The sequence below is a fragment of the Perca fluviatilis genome, chromosome 19, assembly GCF_010015445.1.
Source record: "Perca fluviatilis chromosome 19, GENO_Pfluv_1.0, whole genome shotgun sequence".
Lineage (NCBI taxonomy): Eukaryota > Metazoa > Chordata > Actinopteri > Perciformes > Percidae > Perca > Perca fluviatilis.
Window position 1 is genome coordinate 30,297,211 of NC_053130.1, and position 21,401 is coordinate 30,318,611.

General features: G+C 41.2%; 1 protein-coding gene across 1 annotated transcript in view; it reads left to right on the forward strand.

Annotated features, from left to right (window-relative positions):
- The window catches only part of nvl (nuclear VCP like), a 68,373-nt gene that overhangs the window by 29,423 nt on the left and 17,549 nt on the right, over positions 1-21,401 (forward strand). Inside the window, exons 13-14 of the mRNA XM_039783506.1 lie at positions 10,385-10,685; positions 13,014-13,235. Of these exons, the coding sequence (XP_039639440.1) occupies positions 10,385-10,685; positions 13,014-13,235 (523 nt within the window). The remainder of the gene's footprint in view (positions 1-10,384; positions 10,686-13,013; positions 13,236-21,401) is intronic.

Consider the following 21,401-nt stretch of genomic DNA (forward strand, 5'->3'; position numbering starts at 1 on the left):
GAGGAGCAGGAGGAGCACTGCCAGAGCCCTGCAAAATGACCTCCAACAGGCCACAAATGTGCGTGTGTCTGCTCAAACGGTCAGAAACAGACTCCATGAGGGTGGTATGAGGGCCCGACGTCCACAGGTGGGGGTTGTGCTTACAGCCCAACACCGTGCAGGACGTTTGGCATTTGCCAGAGAACACCAAGATTGGCAAATTCGCCGCTGGCGCCCTGTGCTCTTCACAGATGAAAGCAGGTTCACACTGAGCACATGTGACAGACGTGACAGAGTCTGGAGATGCCGTGGAGAACATTCTGCTGCCTGCAACATCCTCAAGCATGACCGGTTTGGCAGTGGGTCAGTAATGGTGTGGGGTGGCATTTCTTTGGGGGGCCGCACAGCCCTCCATGTGCTCGCCAGAGGTAGCCTGACTGCCATTAGGTACTGAGATGAGATCCTGTATATATATATGTATGTATATATATATATATATATACATACATATATATATATATATATATACACACACACACACACACACACACGTGTGTATATGTGTGTATTATATATGTGTGTGTGTGTGTATATATATATATATGTGTGTGTGTGTATATATATATATGTGTGTGTGCATATATATATGTGTGTGTGTGTATATATATGTGTGTATATATATGTATATATATATATATATATATATATATATATATATATATATATATATATATATATATATATATATATATATAATGTGTGTGTATATGTGGATGGATGGATAGATAGATAGATCTATTTATTTCTCCATCCATCCATCTTCGTCCGCTTATCCGGTGTCGGGTCGCGGGGGGAGCAGCTCCAACAGGGGACCCCAAACTTCCCTTTCCCGAGTCACATTAACCAGCTCCGACTGGGGGATCCCGAGGCGTTCCCAGGCCAGGTTGGAGATATAATCCCTCCCCCTAGTCCTGGGTCTTCCCCGATGCCTCCTCCCAGCTGGACGTGCCTGGAACACCTCCCTAGGTACTTTGAAAATATATTAAAGAGACAAATACATCCGATTGACAAAAAGCTGTGACACTGTTCACCCAAAAGAAAAGTTGGCAAACATATATCCTTTTCTGTGGGCGCATCTTTACGGAGCCCCGGAGGTGATATGGAGGAGAGAAAAAAACGCTCCGTACGTCTTCAACAACTCCTGTGTGTTTCCAAGTGAAGTTTGACAGAGTGTACAGACAACTCTTTTACCAGTTGGCCTGAAATACTCCCATACTTTGAAAGCTTTTGCTCTAACTCTCGGACTCATCTCCCTCCACTATTTTCAAATCAAAGCAGTGAAGTCGGGGGTAGGGGGCGGGGCAGAGTGATAGAGAGAAACAAAGAGGAGCAGATTAACCAGCAGGGCGCGAACAGCGCACACACTGGTGTGGAGGTGAATTACAGGGAGTTTTAATGGAATACTGGGATAGCTTAATAACAATAGAGTCTAGATAATGAGGCCATTTCAGCAGAGCCAACAGCTTCATATGTCATGGACATGTGAATGTGGTGCTGAATTTGCCAGTATTTTAAGAAGACAAATGGTTGGGACCTTGTCATGAAATGACAAAGCTGATATGCTTTATGTGAAGCACAGTGTTTTGGTGTCAGCAGAAAGACTTATAATAGAAAACTGTACAGTGGTGCCTCTGTCTCCATTCCACCAGACAATCTTGGATGAGCAAGACCAAAGAAAAGGTCACTGTAGTCATGCCACTATGCACAGTGGTTGTGCTCTAGGAGACTGTGATGTTTGCATGGAATGCACATTTTACCTTTGTGGCAAAGCCTTATTAAAACTAATTGTTGAAATAAATTATTTTGTGTAACATTGGTCATTGCTAATGACATACACAGTAATTAATCTAGCATACTTTCATTAAATAAATCAATTCAAGCTAAAATTGAAGAGTCTACAATTAGGCTATACTGAGCCTGATTTATTGTCCATGAAGTTAATACCTTTTAGAAAAATGTCACCTGGGGTAAAACTCCCCCTGCTGCTACCCTGATTTGCATAGCTCACAGCATTTTCATTTACATGTTAAAGCCTCCCCTAGAATTAGAGGGAGGGGGGGTCATGGGGGGACAACTGCCAAGCAAGGCTCACGTCAATTTCCGACAATTCACAGCAGTTTTCGGTGTTGCCTGTATATTGCCGTGTACAGTCGTAAACCTGAAGTTCCGAGACAATCTACAGTGCCGCTTACTGACAAAAATCCCACTTTTCATGCAGTGCCTCCTGTGCGCTTCTCAAATGTACTTTCAAATTTGTGGAATTTTTCACTTCAATAAATCGTCCACCTATTTTACCACCTTCCACTGCAAGGCACTTGCTTTTTATCTGACACAATCATAATCAAATATGTCTCTGCTGCTTTCTTCCGACTTTCTGTACCGCCATGATGCCAGGCGAGGGGCACGTTATTCCAAAACTCATGCACCTGTTCACACTCCCAGACCATGTGCAGGAAAGTTCCAGTTTGTTCAGGTTGGCAGAACGTGCAATAGGGAGTAGGAATGGCTTTAGAAACGTATCTCTTCAGGGGTCAGCCACACAAAAGCCCAAAAACACATATCGGACATGTTTAATGCAGTTATGGAATCCCGAGATCTTACAGATATATGGAGAATGCACAATTCTACTAGCAAGGATTACACTTTTTTTTTCCACACGTCGCCGCACCCACTCCCGCATTGATTATTTTTTGTGCTCCAGTGTACTTAAGGCAATGTTCCACACAATAGCAATGGAACCAGCAATCCTATTTGACCACAATGCACTGATAACCACACTCCATTGTGATATGTTAGGAGAAAAATCTAGAAGGTGGCAATTTAATAATTCCCTTCTCCAAAACACAGCTTTTAATATAGAATTTGGAGCCAAACTAGCGGATTTCATATCAATCAATACTGGCTCAGTTTCGGACCCGGCGTACATCTGGCAAGCCACTAAAGGATTTATTAGAGATTTCACATCTTCCTTTGCAGCAAATTTGAAGAAAAAGAGAGGCAAGGATTGAGGAGTTGGAAGAACGTTGTAAATCGTTAGAGCAATCTCTTAAGACTTGTTTTTCTAAATCTACACATACTCTTAGTCACAAATCGAGCAGAGCTAAATGACTTGCTAAAAAGGAGAGCTGAATTCATAATGCACAGAGTGGCGAAATAACTATTTTAACGGCTGTAAACCAAGCAAATTGCTAGCTCTGAAATTAAAACAAAGGGAGTCCAGAGTTGCTATCAATAGCATCCGCACGGACCGAGGTATGTCAACGAATCCTTATGAGGTTACTGCCACTTTCCAATCCTTTTATTCAAAGCTGTATGAATCCTCCTGCAATCCAGATCCGACGCAGTGCCAAAAGTTCCTAAAAGGGCTAAACCTGCCTCTTCTTGACCCAGAAGAGGCAGAAGAACTGGGTCAGCCTATTACGTTAGAGGAACTCAAATCAGCGCTAAAAACAGCTAAAGGGGAAATACCGGGGTTGGATGGAATTCCATCGGAACTCTTACTACAGTTCTTTGACACACTAGGACCTATCATTTTACAACCTCTTCTAACCTCGGCCATTGAGAGGGGCACCTTTCATCAACAAACCAACACTGCCACAGCCATTCCCCATTGCGCGAGGCTCGAGACAGGGATGCCCGCTATCTCCCATGGGTTTGTGACTCCACTCCCGTAAACCTTGGTTCCCTGCAGCAATATGTAAAGCCAGTTGTTACCAATCTAGGCATTAAAATTGACAGTGATCTTAAGCTTGACAAGCAAATAAACATGGTGGTTAAATCCAGTTATCAACTGAGGCTTTTAGCTAAAATTAAACCTGTGTTATCTTTTAAAATTTTTGAACAAGTGATTCATGCTTTTATTTCGACCCGTTTGGACTACTGCAATGCACTTTACATTGGCGTGAACCAAACTTCCCTTTCATGCCTACAGTTAGTCCAAAATGCAGCTGCTCGTCTGCTAACAGGAACACGGAAACACGAACACATTACTCCAATTTTGGCCTCACTCCATTGGCTCCCTGTACATTTTAGAATACATTTCAAGATTTTATTGTTTGTTTTTAAGTCACTAAATTATGGAGGAAATATTTATTCATAATTCAAATTGAAAGTCCAAAGAGAAAACAAAGCGAGATCAAATTAAAAATATTATTATTTTTTTTTAATTTTCCATTTGGCTTTGGCTTTTGAATTTAATATTTGGCTTTTGAATTTCAATTTAACATTGGCTTTTAATTTTCATTTAATATTTGGCTTTTTAATTTCAATTTAACATTGGATTTCCATTTGGATTTAATATTTGGCTTTTGAATTTCCATTTAACATTGCCTTTTCGTTTGGACTTGACACATGTCAATGTAAATGAGGAGGCGTGGCCCAAAGGGTGGTGGGAGCGTCTGAAACGAAAAGGTGCAGAGGCACCTTATGAACAGCAGGGGGAGCTGACTGCTGAGGAGCACACTGTTGAGCGTCTGTCTGCAGCTTCACCACCTTGGCCAGGCTTGGCCTCTTGTTTCACATGATAGAAAATGATGATGTAGGCTAAACACAAACGACATTTCATGCAACAACAGTGAAGTTTTCATGTAGTTACTATAATTGGGCCCGTGTTAGTGAGGACTAGATTAGGACTGTATTTAAAACTGATTCTGGTTCCCAACTTCGCCCCAGGTGTGTCTGTTTAAAACACGGACTCAGACAACTTCTCTCTTTTGATGTTATATTTAATTAAGCAACAGTAGTAGTAGTACTGTGGTCACCCTCCACACCTTTAAATCTCGTTTAAAAACATATTTTTATTCCCTGGCTTTTGATTCACTGTGAGAGCTGCTGTGGTCTTCGTTGTCGCGGTCGCTGTCATTGTTAGTGTTATTGTATTTATTTTGTTGTTCCTTTTGTTTTATATGTTTATCTCTGTGAAGCACTTTGGTAACCTTGTCTGTTTAAATTGTGCTATATAAATAAAGTGGATTGGATTGGATCTCCCATGCTATTTGTGATCTCTCTTGAACCGTTCAGCCCAGGCCATAAGGCAAAATAAAATATGTAATGTCCAGATTTTATCCAATAACAACTCAATATCGTTATTTGCAGATGATATTTTACTGTACATATCTGACCTTGAGGACTCTGTTCCAAAAATCCTTAAGATCTTTAACTAATTTGGCTCAATCTCTGGCTATAAAATCAATTGGATTCTAATCTGCTCCTGTTGAACAACAAACAGGTGATATCAGCTATTAGTGATATAATACCAACCCAAAGCAAAATTACATATTTGGGCATCACCATCCACGCATCGCTACAGCAAGTTGTCAGGGACAACTATGAAACTATACTAAGTAGTGTTCAAAGGGATCTGACTAATTGGTCTGCGCTGCCGGCATCGCTACGGTCCAGGATTGCTGTTGTTAAAATGAACATTGTTCCTTGTGTGAACTTCTTAAGTACAATGATCCCCTTACCTTGATGCCGTAATCCTGCAGTATATTTGGAATAGTAAACAACCTAGGCTAAAATACTCTACCTTGCAAAGTACCACAACACGGGAGGCCAGGCCCTCCCCAACCTTAAAGTGTACCATAGAGCATTTCAGCTACGGGCCCTCAGAGTGTGGATAGACCCCTCATCTACAGTTCCATTGAGAGAAATAGAGCAAAACCTCACTGGAAGTCTAAGACTGCAAGACCTTGCCTTTGCAGGTGTGTGTCCAAAAAAGTGTATGCTAGCCTATGGCACTGTTATCACCAACACATTGACCAACTTTAAACAGGTGGAGGAGCAACTTCGCTGCACCAATAAGTGGCATTTGAGCACCCCACTTTGGCACAACATGCACTTAATGTCTGGTAACAAACCTTTTGTTTGTAACCAGTGGAGTGACCGAGGTATTTATACTCTAGACCAGTTATTCAGTGGGGAAGGTATGTTGAGCTTTGAGGACCTGAGAACTAGCTTGGAGATCCCTACGACATCCTTTTTCCTTTATCTTCGCCTAAGATCAGCCCTGAAATGTTATGGAGTACCACGGCGAAACAGTCTCGAGACCCACCCAATCATTAAATGGCTTGTTGATTTTCCCGCGAGAGGATTAGTGTCCAGGACTTATGCTAAATTGATGCAAGTATCCATAGGAAAGCTCGTAATAGTAAAGAAATGGGAGCGAGAGCTGAGCCCGGAGGGGAACGTAATTAATTGGGAGACAGTTTGGGACAACATTTCCCACTGTTCCAAGAACCCAAATCACCAGCAGATCCACTTCAACATACAGTACAGGCCAAAAGTTTGGACAAACCTTCTCATTCAATGCGTTTCCTTTATTTTCATGACTATTTACATTGTAGAATCTCACTGAAGGCATCAAAACTATGAATGAACACATGGAATTATGTACTTAACAAAAAAGTGTGAAATAACTGAAAACATGTCATATTTTGGATTCCTCAAAGCAGCCACCCTTTGCTTTTTTGATAGCACTGCAAACCCTTGGTGTTCTCTCAATGAGCTTCATGAGATAGTCACCTGTAATTGTTTTCACTTCACAGGTGTGCCTTGTCAGGGTTAATTAGTGGAATGTTTTCCCTTTTTATTGGGGTTGGGACCATCAGTTGTGGTGTGCAGAAGTCAGGTTGATACACAGCCGACAGCCCTATTGGACAACTGTTAGAATTCATATTATGGCAAGAACCAATCCGCTAAGTAAAGAGAAACGAGTGGCAATCATTACTTTAACAAATGAAGGTGAATCAGTCTGGAAAATTGCGAAAACTGTGAAAGTGCAGTCGCAAAAACCATCAAGCGCTACAACGAAACTGGCTCACATGAGGACCGCCCCAGGAAAGGAAGACCGAGTCACCTCTGCTGCTGAGAATAAGTTCATCCGAGTCACCAGCCTCAGAAATCGCAAGTTAACAGAAGCTCAGATTAGAGACCAGATGAATGCCACACAGAGTTCTAGCAGCAGACACATCTCTAGAACAACTGTTAAGATCAGGCCTTCATGGTCAAGTAGCTGCTAGGAAACCACTCCTGAGGAGAGGCAACAAGCAGAAGAGATGTTTGGAGAAACACAAGCAATGGACATTAGACCAGTGGAAATCTGTGCTTTGGTCTGATGAGTCCAAATTTGAGATCTTTGGTTCCAACCGCCGTGTCTTTGTGCAATGCAGAAAAGGTGAACGGATGGATTCTACATGCCTGGTTCCCACCGTGAAGCATGGAGGAGGAGGTGTGATGGTGTGGGGGTGCTTTGCTGGTGACACTTTTTTCGGGATTTATTCAAAATTGAAGGCATACTGAACCAGCATGGCTACCACATCATTTATTTTTCAACTCGACAATGACCCCAAACACACCTCCAGGCTGTGTAAGGGCTGTTTGGCCAAGAAGGAGAGTGATGGAGTGCTGTGCCAGATGACCTGGCCTCCACAGTCACCGGACCTGAACCCAATCGAGATGGTTTGGGGTGAGCTGGACCGCAGAGTGAAGGCAAAAGGGCCAACAAGTGCTAAGCATCTCTGGGAACTCCTTCAAGACGACTACCTCTTGAAGCTCATCAACAGAATGCCAAGAGTGTGCAAAGCAGTAATCGGAGCAAAGGGTGGCTACTTTGAGGAATATAAAATATAAGACCTGTTTTCAGTTATTTCACACTTTTTTTGTTAAGTACATAATTCCATATGTGTTCTTTCATAGTTTTGATGCTTTCAGTGAGAATCTACAATGTAAATAGTCATGAAAATAAAGGAAACGCATTGAATAAGAAGGTGTGTCCAAACTTTTGGCCTGTACTGTATGTCATAGGACATATTGGACACCTCAGAAGAGATAAGTCTCCAAAACAACATCAACAATATCTGATGTGATAGGATGTCGAATTACTACTGACTCGATTGTTTTGTTACTTAATAACGACTCTAAATTACAGCTGCTTGGGAGACGAAATAAAGTTTGGTTAGCTGGCTCAACCGCGACCAAGAAAATTATAGCTCAGCGCTGGCTCCCCCCCCCCACTCGCTTTGTATAAAACAGTGGTTGGCGTATTTTCTGGACATACAGTGCCTTGCGAAAGTATTCGGCCCCCTTGAACGTTTCGACCTTTTGCCACATTTCAGGCCTCAAACATAAAGATATAAAACTGTAATTTTTTGTGAAGAATCAACAAGTGGGTCCCAATTATGAAGTGGAACGAAATTCATTGGCTATTTCAAACTTTTTTAACAAATAAAAAACTGAAAAAGTGGGCGTGCAAAATTATTCAGCCCCTTTACTTTCAGTGCAGCAAACTCTCCAGAAGTTCAGTGAGGAATCTCTGAATGATCCAATGTTGACCTAAATGACTAATGATGATAAATAGAATCCAGCTGTGTGTAATCAAGTCTCCGTATAAATGCACCTGCTCTGTGATAGTCTCAGAGGTCCCGTGTAAAGCGCAGAGAGCATCATGAAGAACAAGGAACACACCAGGCAGGTCCGAGATACTGTTGGGGAGAAGTTTAAAGCCGGATTTGGATACAAAAAGATTTCCCAAGCTTTAAACATCCCAAGGAGCACTGTGCAAGCGATAATATTGAAATGGAAGGAGTATCAGACCACTACAAATCTACGGCCCCGCCCGTCCCTCTAAACTTTCAGCTCATACAATGAGAAGACTGATCAGAGATGCAGCCAAGAGGCCCATGATCACTCTGGATGAACTGCAGAGATCTACAGCTGAGGTGGGAGACTCTGTCCATAGGACAACAATCAGTCGTATACTGCACAAATCTGGCCTTTATGGAAGAGTGGCAAGAAGAAAGCCATTTCTTAAAGATATCCATAAAAAGTGTCGTTTTAAAGTTTGCCAAAAGCCACCTGGGAGACACACCAAACATGTGGAAGAAGGTGCTGTGGTCAGATGAAACCAAAATCGAACTTTTTGGCAACAATGCAAAACGTTATGTTTGGCGTAAAAGCAACACAACTCATCACCCTGAACACACCATCCCCACTGTCAAACATGGTGGTGGCAGCATCATGGTTTGGGCCGCTTTTCTTCAGCAGGGACAGGGAAGATGGTTAAAATTGATGGGAAGATGGATGGAGCCAAATACAGGACCATTCTGGAAGAAAACCTGATGGAGTCTGCAAAAGACCTGAGACTGGGACGGAGATTTGTCTTCCAACAAGACAATGATCCAAAACATAAAGCAAAATCTACAATGGAATGGTTCACAAATAAACATATCCAGGTGTTAGAATGGCCAAGTCAAAGTCCAGACCTGAATCCAATCGAGAATCTGTGGAAAGAACTGAAAACTGCTGTTCACAAACGCTCTCCATCCAACCTCACTGAGCTCGAACCGTTTTGCAAGGAGGAATGGGCAAAAATGTCGGCTCTCGATGTGCAAAACTGATAGAGACATACCTCCGCAACTTACAGCTGTAATCGCAGCAAAAGGTGGCTTACAAAATATTAAATTAAGGGCTGTATAATATTGCCCCCAATATTTCAGTTTTTATTTGTTTAAAAGGTTTGAAATATCCAATAAATTTCGTTCCACTTCATGATTGTGTCCCACTTGTTGTTGATTCTTCACAAAAAAATACAGTTTTATATCTTTATGTTTGAGGCCTGAAATGTGGCAAAAGGTCGAAAAGTTCAAGGGGGCCGAATACTTTCGCAAGGCACTGTAGTTATGCTTGAGCTCTCTACAGCAAGGATTAACAAAGCCAAATCATCTACTATAGACCTATTGAAAGGTGCAGCAGCACAAGTATCAGTCCTAATAACCTCAGCATCACAAGAAGTAGAGGAGGGCGACTAGGCAAGGTGTGATTTCTGTTTTTGTTTGTTTTTTTCTTTCTTTTCCTCGAGACCACGGAGGGTGGGGGGTGGGAGAGGGGGGTTGTTCTTGTTTAAGTGTGTTTGTATGTTCTGTTATTGTTTAAAATTAAAAATTGAATAAAAAATGTATCCTTAAAAAAAAAAAAAAAAGAAGTGCGCTACTTTGGCTCGGCTACAGCTCGGTATCTGTCCCTCTGCTTCGTTTTCACTCACCACTGAGTCTGACTTAATGTCCTGCCCACAACACTATCTTTTATTGGGTATTATGTTGAAAGTTTATAATTTATTAAAGCATTTAAACTAAGTTTTGTGTTGGACTTTGTAACATTCCAAAGTCTTACTACTAATCTAACTACTAATAATCTGCATCGGCCTTGAAAAACCAGTACCGGTCGATCCCTAACAAGGATATTTGCAAATCTTTAGGATTCAAGCATTTGCCAAATTATCACAGTTTTTTGACTCTGATGATATTCAAACTGTTCGAATACTGAAACCGAATCCTCTGTGCTTTGTCAGGATCTTGAAGACACTGTGTCGAAAGCTGAAGCTGCCGGAGGACTTTGACTACCAGCAGCTGGCCCGGCTCACCCCCGGCTACGTGGGCGCAGACCTCATGGCTCTGTGCCGCGAAGCTGCCATGAGTGCTGTCCACAGGGTTCTGCTGGAGATAAGAGGACAAAGCTGGAGCGCCACTGAAGAGCTGTTAACACGCAGAGATCTGGCTGAGGCTGCTGTGAGCGACGGAGAGGTCAGAGAACAACAGACCAACGACACTGAGCCAGTACCTGAGGAAGAGTCAGCACAGGATCCCCTGCAGGTAGAAGGAGCTTCAACCAGACACCTCACACTCCTTCCACTCAGTATCCTACTGTACTTCTTGCTCAGTCATAAAATAATCTATGTTTTCTGAAAAGATGCAGGCAGTTAATCAATGTTTTATATGCTTTGTATCGCTGGCTGACGTTTATAAAAACTGTCTTACACCGTTCTAGCAGTGTTAAAGCTTTAGTGCATAACTTTTTTTTATATTATATTAGGTCTTCAAAACTCAACATACCTTTCTCATTGAATAACTTGTTTACAGTATAAATGCCTCTGTCACTCCACTGCTTACAAGCAAAGGGTTTGTTACCAGACATTAAGTGTGTATTGTGCCAAATTGGGGTGTTCAAATGCCACTTGTTGATGTAGCATAGTTGCTCCTCCACCTGTTTAAAGTTAGTCAATGTGTTGGTGATAATAGGGCCGTAGGCTAGCATACAATTTTTTGGACACACACCTGCCTTAAGAAATGTCTTAAGTCCTTATGTCCCAGAAAGCTGATTAAGACCGTCAGCTCCACACAACTCTCTCTGTATTTCTTAGTATGGCTATGTTGAGAAGATTTGTGTCGTCAGGCAACTTTCCCACGCAGAAACTCGAGTGAAGATAATTACTTCTTCTGAAGAGTCCATCATGTTTTTTTAATCCTCCGTGTCCTCCTTGGCTACTAGCAACTGTGTGGAGGAAGGGTGGGGGTGGTGCACTTTCACGGAAGGCTTGCGTCATGTGGACGCACCAACAGTTTTGTTGTCATTACTTAGAATTCCTCATCGGGGAGACCAAAACTACGCACTATAGCTTTAATAGCAGCTCTATGCTGTGCCATGTGTGCCTGAACGCCATCCTTTACTGCAACATAACACCAGTGTGCATCTGTTTACACTTTTATATTTCAATCACATTTTTCCCAATTTATCAAATACAAATGTTTTGAACAGACATCTGTAGAATATGTTAGTACATTACAATCCATCTGAGAACATGACTGCCACAAATAGCACTGATAAAAGCAAATCATTTAAATTAGTAAGTGAAATAATCAAATTGTATTAAAAAAAGAAAAGGATAGGTTGTCTTATAAAAGATTCTTGTAAAAGTGTGTAAGAGAGGATTACTTAGAATAATTATTTTTTAAATGCTTTAAAATGGGAGGAGATCTACTTTTTTTGTAAATAATATTTTGCCAGCAGAATTAAATTGTTTTACAAGATATTCAGTACATTAATATTTGTGGTCATATTCTCAGTCTCAAATATGGCTTAACATGTAATGTGAAACTTTAGTACATTTTAGGAACAAATATTACTGGGCACTAACTTTGAAGCCCTCTGCAAAAAAATTTTAACAGATCATTTGCATTTTGTCCCTATTGTTTGTTTTTGAAACTGGAAGCTCATTCTGAGCTGTGCTCCTATTAACAGAAGCTCCTTTTACAGCTAAGAAAATAGCAACTATTGGATGTGTGCCAACCTAAAGTCTGTGTAAAAATATGTTTAAAAACTATTTTCTTTGTGAAAAGTTGGCCATGTAATTTGGTCATACATGATAATGTAGGTGTGTTGCCCTGCTGTGTTTCATCTGAAAACATTAATAAACCTATAGTGCACAACTTACTTTATTTTTTAAAGCAACTAAAAACTCTATTTGAGCTTCCATTGCTTGTATGTTTTATTCATTAATTTGCAAATCAAGTCCAAAAACAAAATACATACAGCACAGTTCATTATTAGTTACTGAAGCATATTCCCCTCTCAAAGGTATGAGCTCCTTCTTGTGAAATAATTCTAGTCAAAACACAGAGGGCTCAGCCCAGTTAACTTTAAAAGAGACAATCAAATACATTAGAGTGAGCTGTGCCTAATTATATACACAGCATATGCTATATAAATATACTATATACATAGCATATAGTCTAAAAAGGACAAAACAAAAATGAACAAAACAAAAACACCAGCAACAAAAAATAATATATAACAAAGATATACAAAATCATAATGTTGCACGTGATTTTATTTTTTCCCTAAGACATAAACAACTACAGTTGGCTACTCGCAACTGTGTGGAGGAGGGGTGGGGGGTGGTGCGCCATCACTGAAGGCTTGTGTCATGTGGATGCGCCGACAGTGTTGTCATTACTTAGAATTCCTCATGGGGGCGGCAGAAACTACGCGCTATAATGTAATTTTTGTACCTGTCAGTTAGTCTGAGAGTGATAACAGTTTTGAGTTCTGTGTTTTGAATTTTGGTACTGGGGTATTTTTTTTAATTGGCTTATATTTCCTGTTTCCCTTTGTCATTATAATGAGTTGTGTTTTGGGTCCAGCAGGGGGAGCTCTGGCACCTGCTGCATTTGCTGAAAAGCACTGAGACACTGTCGGAGGAAGAGCTGGCCGGCCTGTGCATCCTTATGTCAGACTTCAAGGCCTCTCTGGCCAGTATCCAGCCTTCAGCCAAGAGGGAGGGCTTCGCCACCGTGCCCGATGTCACCTGGGAGGATGTGGGAGCCCTGCAGGACATCAGAGAGGAGCTCACCATGGCCATACTGGTAAACACACAGCAGGAACCTTCATGTTTAACATCCATCATCCAGATGGAAAGAAGCTGCATCCTTGACTCTGGGATCTTTACCTTTTTGTCAAACTTTAAAAAAGTTATCGATTAAACTCCCTGAGATGAGCTTTCTCATTTTCATATCGTTTGTCACACACACGGAGACCCTCTCACCTGTGTTTAAAAACTGTAGTTTGTTTTTTTTAGATACATTTTTTATTGTGTTTTTTTTATATTTAGAACACACAGAACATACAGATACAATGGTATATTCGAATATATTTGAATATTTATTAATTCTATATATATATATATATATATATATATATATATATATATATATATATATAATATTTTTTTAAAGTTCGGAGTCAAAGCCCTAGTTCTTGGAGCAATGGGAAATGTTGTCCCAAACTGTCTCCCAATTAATTGCATTCCCCTCAGGGCTCAGCTCTCGCTCCCATTTCCTTGTTATTGGGAGTTCTCCTATAGATACTTGCAACAGTTTAGTATGCTAAACTGTTGCAAGTATCTATCTTGGACGCTAAGGCCGGTTACACACGGGATGCGTTGCGCGAGCGTGTCAGCTGCGTGGCGTGTCTGTTTATATTTCGGCTCCCATTACAGGTTAGAGCTTACACACTGCCTGCGTGACACACTCGAGCTGCGCCGAAAACGTGTGCCTGCTAGAAATAGAACCGACGCCTATTTTTCACACAACACGCAAACGTGTTGGAAGCGTTTCCAGGCAAAATAGAATAGGAAAATATGTATATATGTCTTTTAGACACAAATACATATTAATAAATGACATGTTGATGTTTGAAACTCTCTAGGTTTTGATATAAATGCAGATATAAATGTAACGCAGGCAGTGTGTAACCGGCCCAATCCTCTCACAGGAAAATCAAAAAACCATTTAATGACTGGGTGTGCCTCAAGACTGTTTCCCCATGGTACTCCATAACATTTTAGGGCTGATCTTAAGCGCAGATACAAGAAGAAGGATATCCTGGGGACCTCAAAACTAGCTCTTAGGTCTTCAAAACTCAACATACCTTTCTCATTGAATAACTTGTTTACAGTAGGCCTCTGTCACTGTAGTACACTTTAAGGTTGGGGAGGGCCAAGCCTCCCGTGTTTGAGGTACGTTGAAATTTATTGGTGGGGGTAAAGGGAATCATTGTACCAATTGGCCAGATCCCTTTGAACACTACTTAATATAGTTTCATAGTTTTCCTGGACAACTTGCTGTAGGGATGCGTGTATGGTGATGCCCAAATATGTAATTTTGCTTTGGGTTGGTATTGTAACACTAATGGTTGATGCCACATGCCTGTTGTTCAATAAAAGAAGATTAGATTTATTCCAGTTAATTTTATAGCCGGAGATTGAGCCAAATCCGTTGAAAATCCTAAGAATTTTTGGAATAGAGTCTTCAAGATCAGCAATGTACAACAAAATATCATCTGCAAATAATGATATTGAGCTGCTACTGGATTTAATCTGGATATTACAGATTTTATTTTGCCTTATGGCTTGGGCTAACGGTTCAAGAGAGATTGCAAATAGCATGGGGGATAGCGGACCTTCCTGTCGCGAGCCCTGCTTAATGGGAAATGGCTGAGAGTGCAATCCGTTGGTTGAGACTATGGCCGTGGGATTCACATATAGAGTACTCACCATGTCAATGAATTTGGCCCCCAAGCCTTTTCCTTATCCACTGATAAAACTGCTGCTGTTGTTGGAAGGTTTTTGGCTTCTTCTATTACATGAAATAGTCTACGTATATTGTCTGCAGCATGACGCTTGGGTATAAAACCTGATTGGTCGGGGTAGACTAACTTCTCGATAAAGCGCTCTAAGCGGAGAGCCAGGACTTTGGAATAAAGCTTAATATCAGTCCCGATGAGGCTGATGGGCCTGTAATTTAAGCAATCTGTAGGAACTTTACCCTTCTTTGGCATAACGGAAATCAGCGCGGTGTTAGTTTGTTGGTGGAAAGTACCCTTCTCTATGGCTGAAGTTAAAGCTTGTAAAATGGTAGGTCCTAATATGTCAAAATACTGTAGAAGAAGTTCTGATGGAATTCAGAACTTCAACTGTTTTTAATGCTGATTTAAGTTCCTCTAAGGTTATTGGTTGACCCAGTTCTTAATTCTAAAATAACTGAAATTATGTGTTATATTTTAGATTCCTCAAAGTAGCCACCCTTTGCTTTTTGATAGCGCTGCAAACCCTTGGTGTTCTCTCAATGAGCTTCATGAGGTAGTCACCTGAAATGGTTTTCACTTCACAGGTGTGCCTTGTCAGGGTTAATTAGTGGAATTTAGTGGAAACAGCAGCTCAGATTAGAGACCAGATGAATGCCACACAGTTCTAGCAGCAGACACATCTCTAGAACAACTGTTAAGAGGAGACTGCGCGAATCAGGCCTTCATGGTCAAGTAGCTGCTAGGAAACCACTGCTAAGCAGAGGCAACAAGCAGAAGAGATTTGTTTGGGCCAAGAAACACAAGGAATGGACATTAGACCAGTGGAAATCTGTGCTTTGGTCTGATGAGTCCAAATTTGAGATCTTTGGTTCCAACCGCCGTGTCTTTGTGCGACGCAGAAAAGGTGAACGGATGGATTCTACATGCCTGGTTCCCACCGTGAAGCATGGAGGAGGAGGTGTGATGGTGTGGGGGTGCTTTGCTGGTGACACTGTTGGGGATTTATTCAAAATTGAAGGCATACTGAACCAGCATGGCTACCACAGCATCCTGCAGCGACATACCATCCCATTCGGTTTGCGTTTAGTTGGACCATCATTTATTTTTCAACAGGACAATGACCCCAAACACACCTCCAGGCTGTGTAAGGGCTATTTGACCAAGAAGGAGAGTGATGGAGTGCTGTGCAAGATGACCTGGCCTCCACAGTCACCGGACCTGAACCCAGTCGAGATGGTTTAGGGTGAGCTGGACCGCAGTGTGAAGGCAAAAGGGCCAACAAGTGCTAAGCATCTCTGGGAACTCCTTCAAGACTGTTGGAAAACTATTTCAGGTGTCTACCTCTTGAAGCTCATCAAGAGAATGCCAAGAGTGTGCAAAGCAGTAATCAGAGCAAAGGGTGGCTACTTTGAAGAAACTAATATAAGACATGTTTTCAGTTATTTCACACTTTTTTGTTAAGTACATAATTCCACATGTGTTCATTCATAGTTTTGATGCCTTCAGTGAGAATCTACAATGTAAATAGTCATGAAAATAAAGGAAACGCATTGAATAAGAAGGTGTGTCCAAACATTTGGCCTGTACTGTATGCAGGGTTTAGAAACTGAGTCGGTATTAATTGATATAAATTCAGCCAGTTTGGTTCTAAATTCTGTATCAAAAGCTGTGTTCTGGAGAAGGGAATTATTAAATTGCTCACTCACTGGAGCACAACATATAATCAATGCGGGAGTGGGTGAGGTGGCATGTGGAAAAGAAGCTGTAATCCTTGCTAGTAGGATTGTGCATCCTCCATATATCTGTAAGATGGTGGGATTCCACAACTGCTTTAAAGGGGTGATATAATGATTATATGCAGTATTTCACACTGTTCCTTAAGGTCTCCTAATAAGGTATGTAACATTGGTTGGGCCGAAAATTACACAGGCTAACCCTGTGTAATGGCTCTATTTGGAACGACCGATTTTCTTCCAAATATGGTATGCTCATGAGTATTTAGATGAGCTGCGCGCTGACTGGTTGAGGAACCACTCACACAATACATTGGAGATGATATAGCAGGTCTCATATTACAGACAGACAGACAGACAGACAGACAGACAGACAGACAGACAGACAGAGCTGCGCACACCCAGACACACACTGTCTGTGACATGCCCGGGCACAACCCACGGCAGCTAAAACAGCCGATACAAAATGCAGTTTCGACACTGTCATTACAACTAGTGTTGTTGTAACGTTTCCCTTGGGACATAAAAAACATCCACCAAAGAATCACAACTCACATCGTAGCTAGTAAGCATGGAGAGTGAACCCCTGCAAGCCTGTCCTCTGCCAGTGCCTCTGCAGTGCTGCGTTAGATCCACAACTCCCTCTCATCCGATATACTCGTTTGAAACACTTTTCTCTGGGCCAGTAAGCTATTCCGTTTTACAGTCTGGAACACTCACAGTGTTCCAGACACTGTGAACACTGCGACCATGGTTCATTTTCAATATCCTTGGAAAAACTTCCAAACGTTCTTTTTTATAAAGTACACAGGGCAGCTTGTGTGTGAGATCCTGACAGAGCTCCAGCTCAGCGGGTCTGTGAAGGGGGAGAGGCCGACAGGGAAGGCAGCAAACCCGGCCAGCAGCCACCACCTGTCCCGGCAGATTGTGGAGCTCGTGAAGTCCGACACTGTCTTACCAAATTTGCAATTAACCATCAATTTTCGTAAAACGGCCCATATTTGAGCTTTACATAGTTGATTTCTCATATAAAAAAGTCTCAGAAGTTAATTTATTAATGGAATAGCAGAGATCTGCGCGACCTAGATTCAGAAGACTAGCTGGCCTCAGGTCAGTGGTGTAGCCTATATAAATGTTGGGGCATGACAAAGACTAGAGCCAAATGAGGCTCGTTGGGATTTGCCCGTTTTTAGAGGCAGTTTCAAATTGTGAGATTTGCAGAGGAAAGAGGTGTCAATGGGATTTTGAGGTTCTATGTACACTATTGGTCAAAAGTTTTAGAACACTCCAGTTTTTCCAGGTATTTATTGAAATTCATGCAGTTCAGTGTCTTATTGTACTCTGAAATTAAAGAATAGAACAAATGAACAATTGAAGTTAAAAAAGAAATCATGGAATCAATTTATAAACCAAAATGTATTCTAAATTTTTCACTCAAAGTAGCCCCTTTTGGCAGATATAACAGCTGAACACACTCGTGGCATTCTTTCTACAATGGAAATCAAATATTCTTCAGAAAGTTCTTCCCAACTCTGTTGCAGAAGTTCCCATCAATGTGTGGCACTTGTAGGTTGCTTTGCTTTCACTTTTCTGTCCAGTTTATCCCAAACCAGCTCAATGGGGTTTTAGTGTGGTGACTGTGCTGGCCACTCCATGTTTTTAAGCTTACCATCGTGTTCTTTTTTGCTAAGGTAGTTCTGGCATAGCTTGGACTTACGTTTTGGGTCATTATCTTGCTGTAGGATGAACCCTTGACCAACTAGGCGCATACCAGAGAGTACTGAATGGCGCTGCAAAATGCTGTGGTAGCCGTTTTGGTTCAGGGTGCCTTTCAACTCTGTACAAATCAGTGACCCTGGATCCAGCAAAACAGCCCCAGACCATCATGTTTCCTCCTCCATGTTTGACAGTTGATGTCACACACTGAGGAACCATCCTTTCGCCTACTCGACGGCGTACAAAAATCCTGCATGATGAAGCGAAGATTTAAAATTTTGATTCATCAGTCCATAACACCTTCTTCCAGACTTCAGTAGTCCATTGACGATGTTTCTTGGCCCCGGCAAGCCTCTTTTTCTTATTCTGACGTCTTAGCAATGGCTTTCTTGCTGCAACTCGACCTATCAAACATGCAGCTCGAAGTCTTCTCTTTACAGTTGAAACTGAGACTTGCTTATTACGACCACTATTAAGCTGTGCTTGAAGCTGTTGTCCTGTGAGCCGCCTATCACGCAAGCTGTTGACTAGGGCTGAACGATTAATTGCATTTGCGATAATATCGCGATATGTTAAAACGCGATTTCCTAATTGCAAAGGCTGCGATTTGGTCACATGACTCGCGAGAGCAAATCAGTCTGCACACCGCAGAGAAAGCATCAACTTGGCACGCTAACGCTACGCCGTACCTTGAGCTGATCTCTGTCATTCAAACAACTCTGAGTTGAAGTTTAAAACTTTTACAGCCATTTTACTAAAATGAAGGGTTTTGTTCGGGCTAGAGTCCATACATGCAGTTAATGGATACAGGCACACAGAACTGAAGGCTCGGTTGGTAACGACTAGCTCTGATTAGCGGTTAGCTCCGGTTAGCGGTTAGCTCCGTTATAAAGATATGGCATGGAGGAGCTGCCACTGAGAGGGGTAACAATCAGACTGATAAATGATGTTCGGGGAGCTTTCAAAGCAGCGTGACCGCGGTGTTTCAGCGGTTTTATTAGTACAGTTAATCCCACGGCAAGACCACTACCAACTAACGGAACGATAGCCTCGCTGAGCAAGTGCAATGTTGACGGTGTCATGCACACGGCACGCAACTTCACGAGGGGGAGGCGCTGGAGGCAGCTCCTCTCTGTGCACTGTAAAAAAAAAATACACCCGTGTGTGTGTGTCTATATATGTATGTGTGTCTATATATGTATGTGTGTCTATATATGTATGTGTGTCTATATATATATTATATATATATATATATATATATATATAGACACACATAGATATATAGTACATATATATATATATATATATATATATATATATATATATATATATATATATATATATACATACATACTATATTTTTACTTATTTAACTGTCTAGTGTGTAATCGTGTGTTGTTCATATTATACAATGATTTATTGTTTGTCTTTGTTGAATAATACAGAAGACATAGAGCTTAAAAAAAATATTTTTCAATTAGATTATTTTCAAAAATCGTTCAGCCCTACTGTTGACTCTCAGAAACTTGTCTTCTGATTCTGTTGTGGCTTTGGGTCTGCCAGACCTCTTCCTGTAACAGTTTCCCCCAGTTTCTAAGTGCCTTTTGATGGTGAAGAATATATAATAATAATAATAATAATAATAATCACAAAATACTTTTAACCTCAGGCAGTTCACCACTTACCTTTGTACCATTTCAAGCTATTCATTGGACTTGAACTGCTAAAATTTCAATAAAAAACAAAAAAAATTGGGGTGTTCTAAAACTTTTGACCAGTAGTGTATGTCCTATTTACCCACCAAACTGTCATTTTTCAACTAGTGATATGGTAAAATCGGTTTTGCATTCTATAACCCCTTTAAACATGTCCGATATGCGTTTTTGGGCTTTCGTGGGATTGACCCCTGATCTATCCTGATTTAAATCAAGTCATGTCTCCCCCTATGATTAGTCAATATTTGTTGAGAAAAAGCAATTCATTGGTTAGGCGTGGGAAAAAACTTTCATCATATGTAGCCGGTGCATATATATTGAAACAAAGGCAATTTTCCTACTCCTTATTGTGGTACTCATATAGGGCTGGGTATCGTTCAAAATCTTTCGATCCGGTGCCAATTTCGATACCTCAGTTTTGATGCCGGTTCCTAACGATACTTTTTTCGATACCATATGTTTTAAAATCCATTTCAACATCAACAAAAATACATTAAACGCAACGCTTTTATTTTCCACCTTAATTGTGAATCAAAACAGTAAAACTGCTCACTCAGAGTAACATTATTAAAAGTGCCTTGCCTTGCAAGCTCAGCCTGTCAGTCAGTCATCAGGGCAGAGAAACCACCGTTCTGCCTGCTTGTCTAAGAGGAAGTGTAACGTCAACAGCACCGCGACCATAGACACATCCACGGGTCCACGACCATGACCGCTTTCGGCTCGCCATTAATATCATATCGCAGCAAACACTGTCTGCGTGAAGTTTTGAAAAACTGTAAACACACTTGAAACCAACCGTGACTCTCTGTGACTTCAACAAAACTGCAGACAGTTTACTCCGTCCGCACCTCTCCGTGTGTATGTGCATTTGGCACCGAAAGATAAATAATTTTTCGATACTCATAGGATTGGAGTTTTTTCCGGTGCCATAAAGGTATCGACGTTCGGTACCCAGCCCTGAACATATATAAGATATCCTGCCTGATAAGTCTTTACTGCTTTTGTCTACGGTGAGTGCGCATTTCCGTGACAGTGCACAGCGACAAATGCACACTGTTTTTCCTTCTTAAATAGTCCTGGAATTTAGCTTGTTTGATCGGCCTGTTTAGCCCCCTGATGTTAACTGAAAGGATTGAAAGCTCAGCCATCTTCAAAATTTACACACATATGTGTCTTGAGTACCCTACCGGATTTTGCTGACAAATCTGTAGCAAAGGGTGAACTGTTAGCTCTGAGCAAGGTGTGACAATATATAAAAAGTAAAATAAAATAATAACCCTCT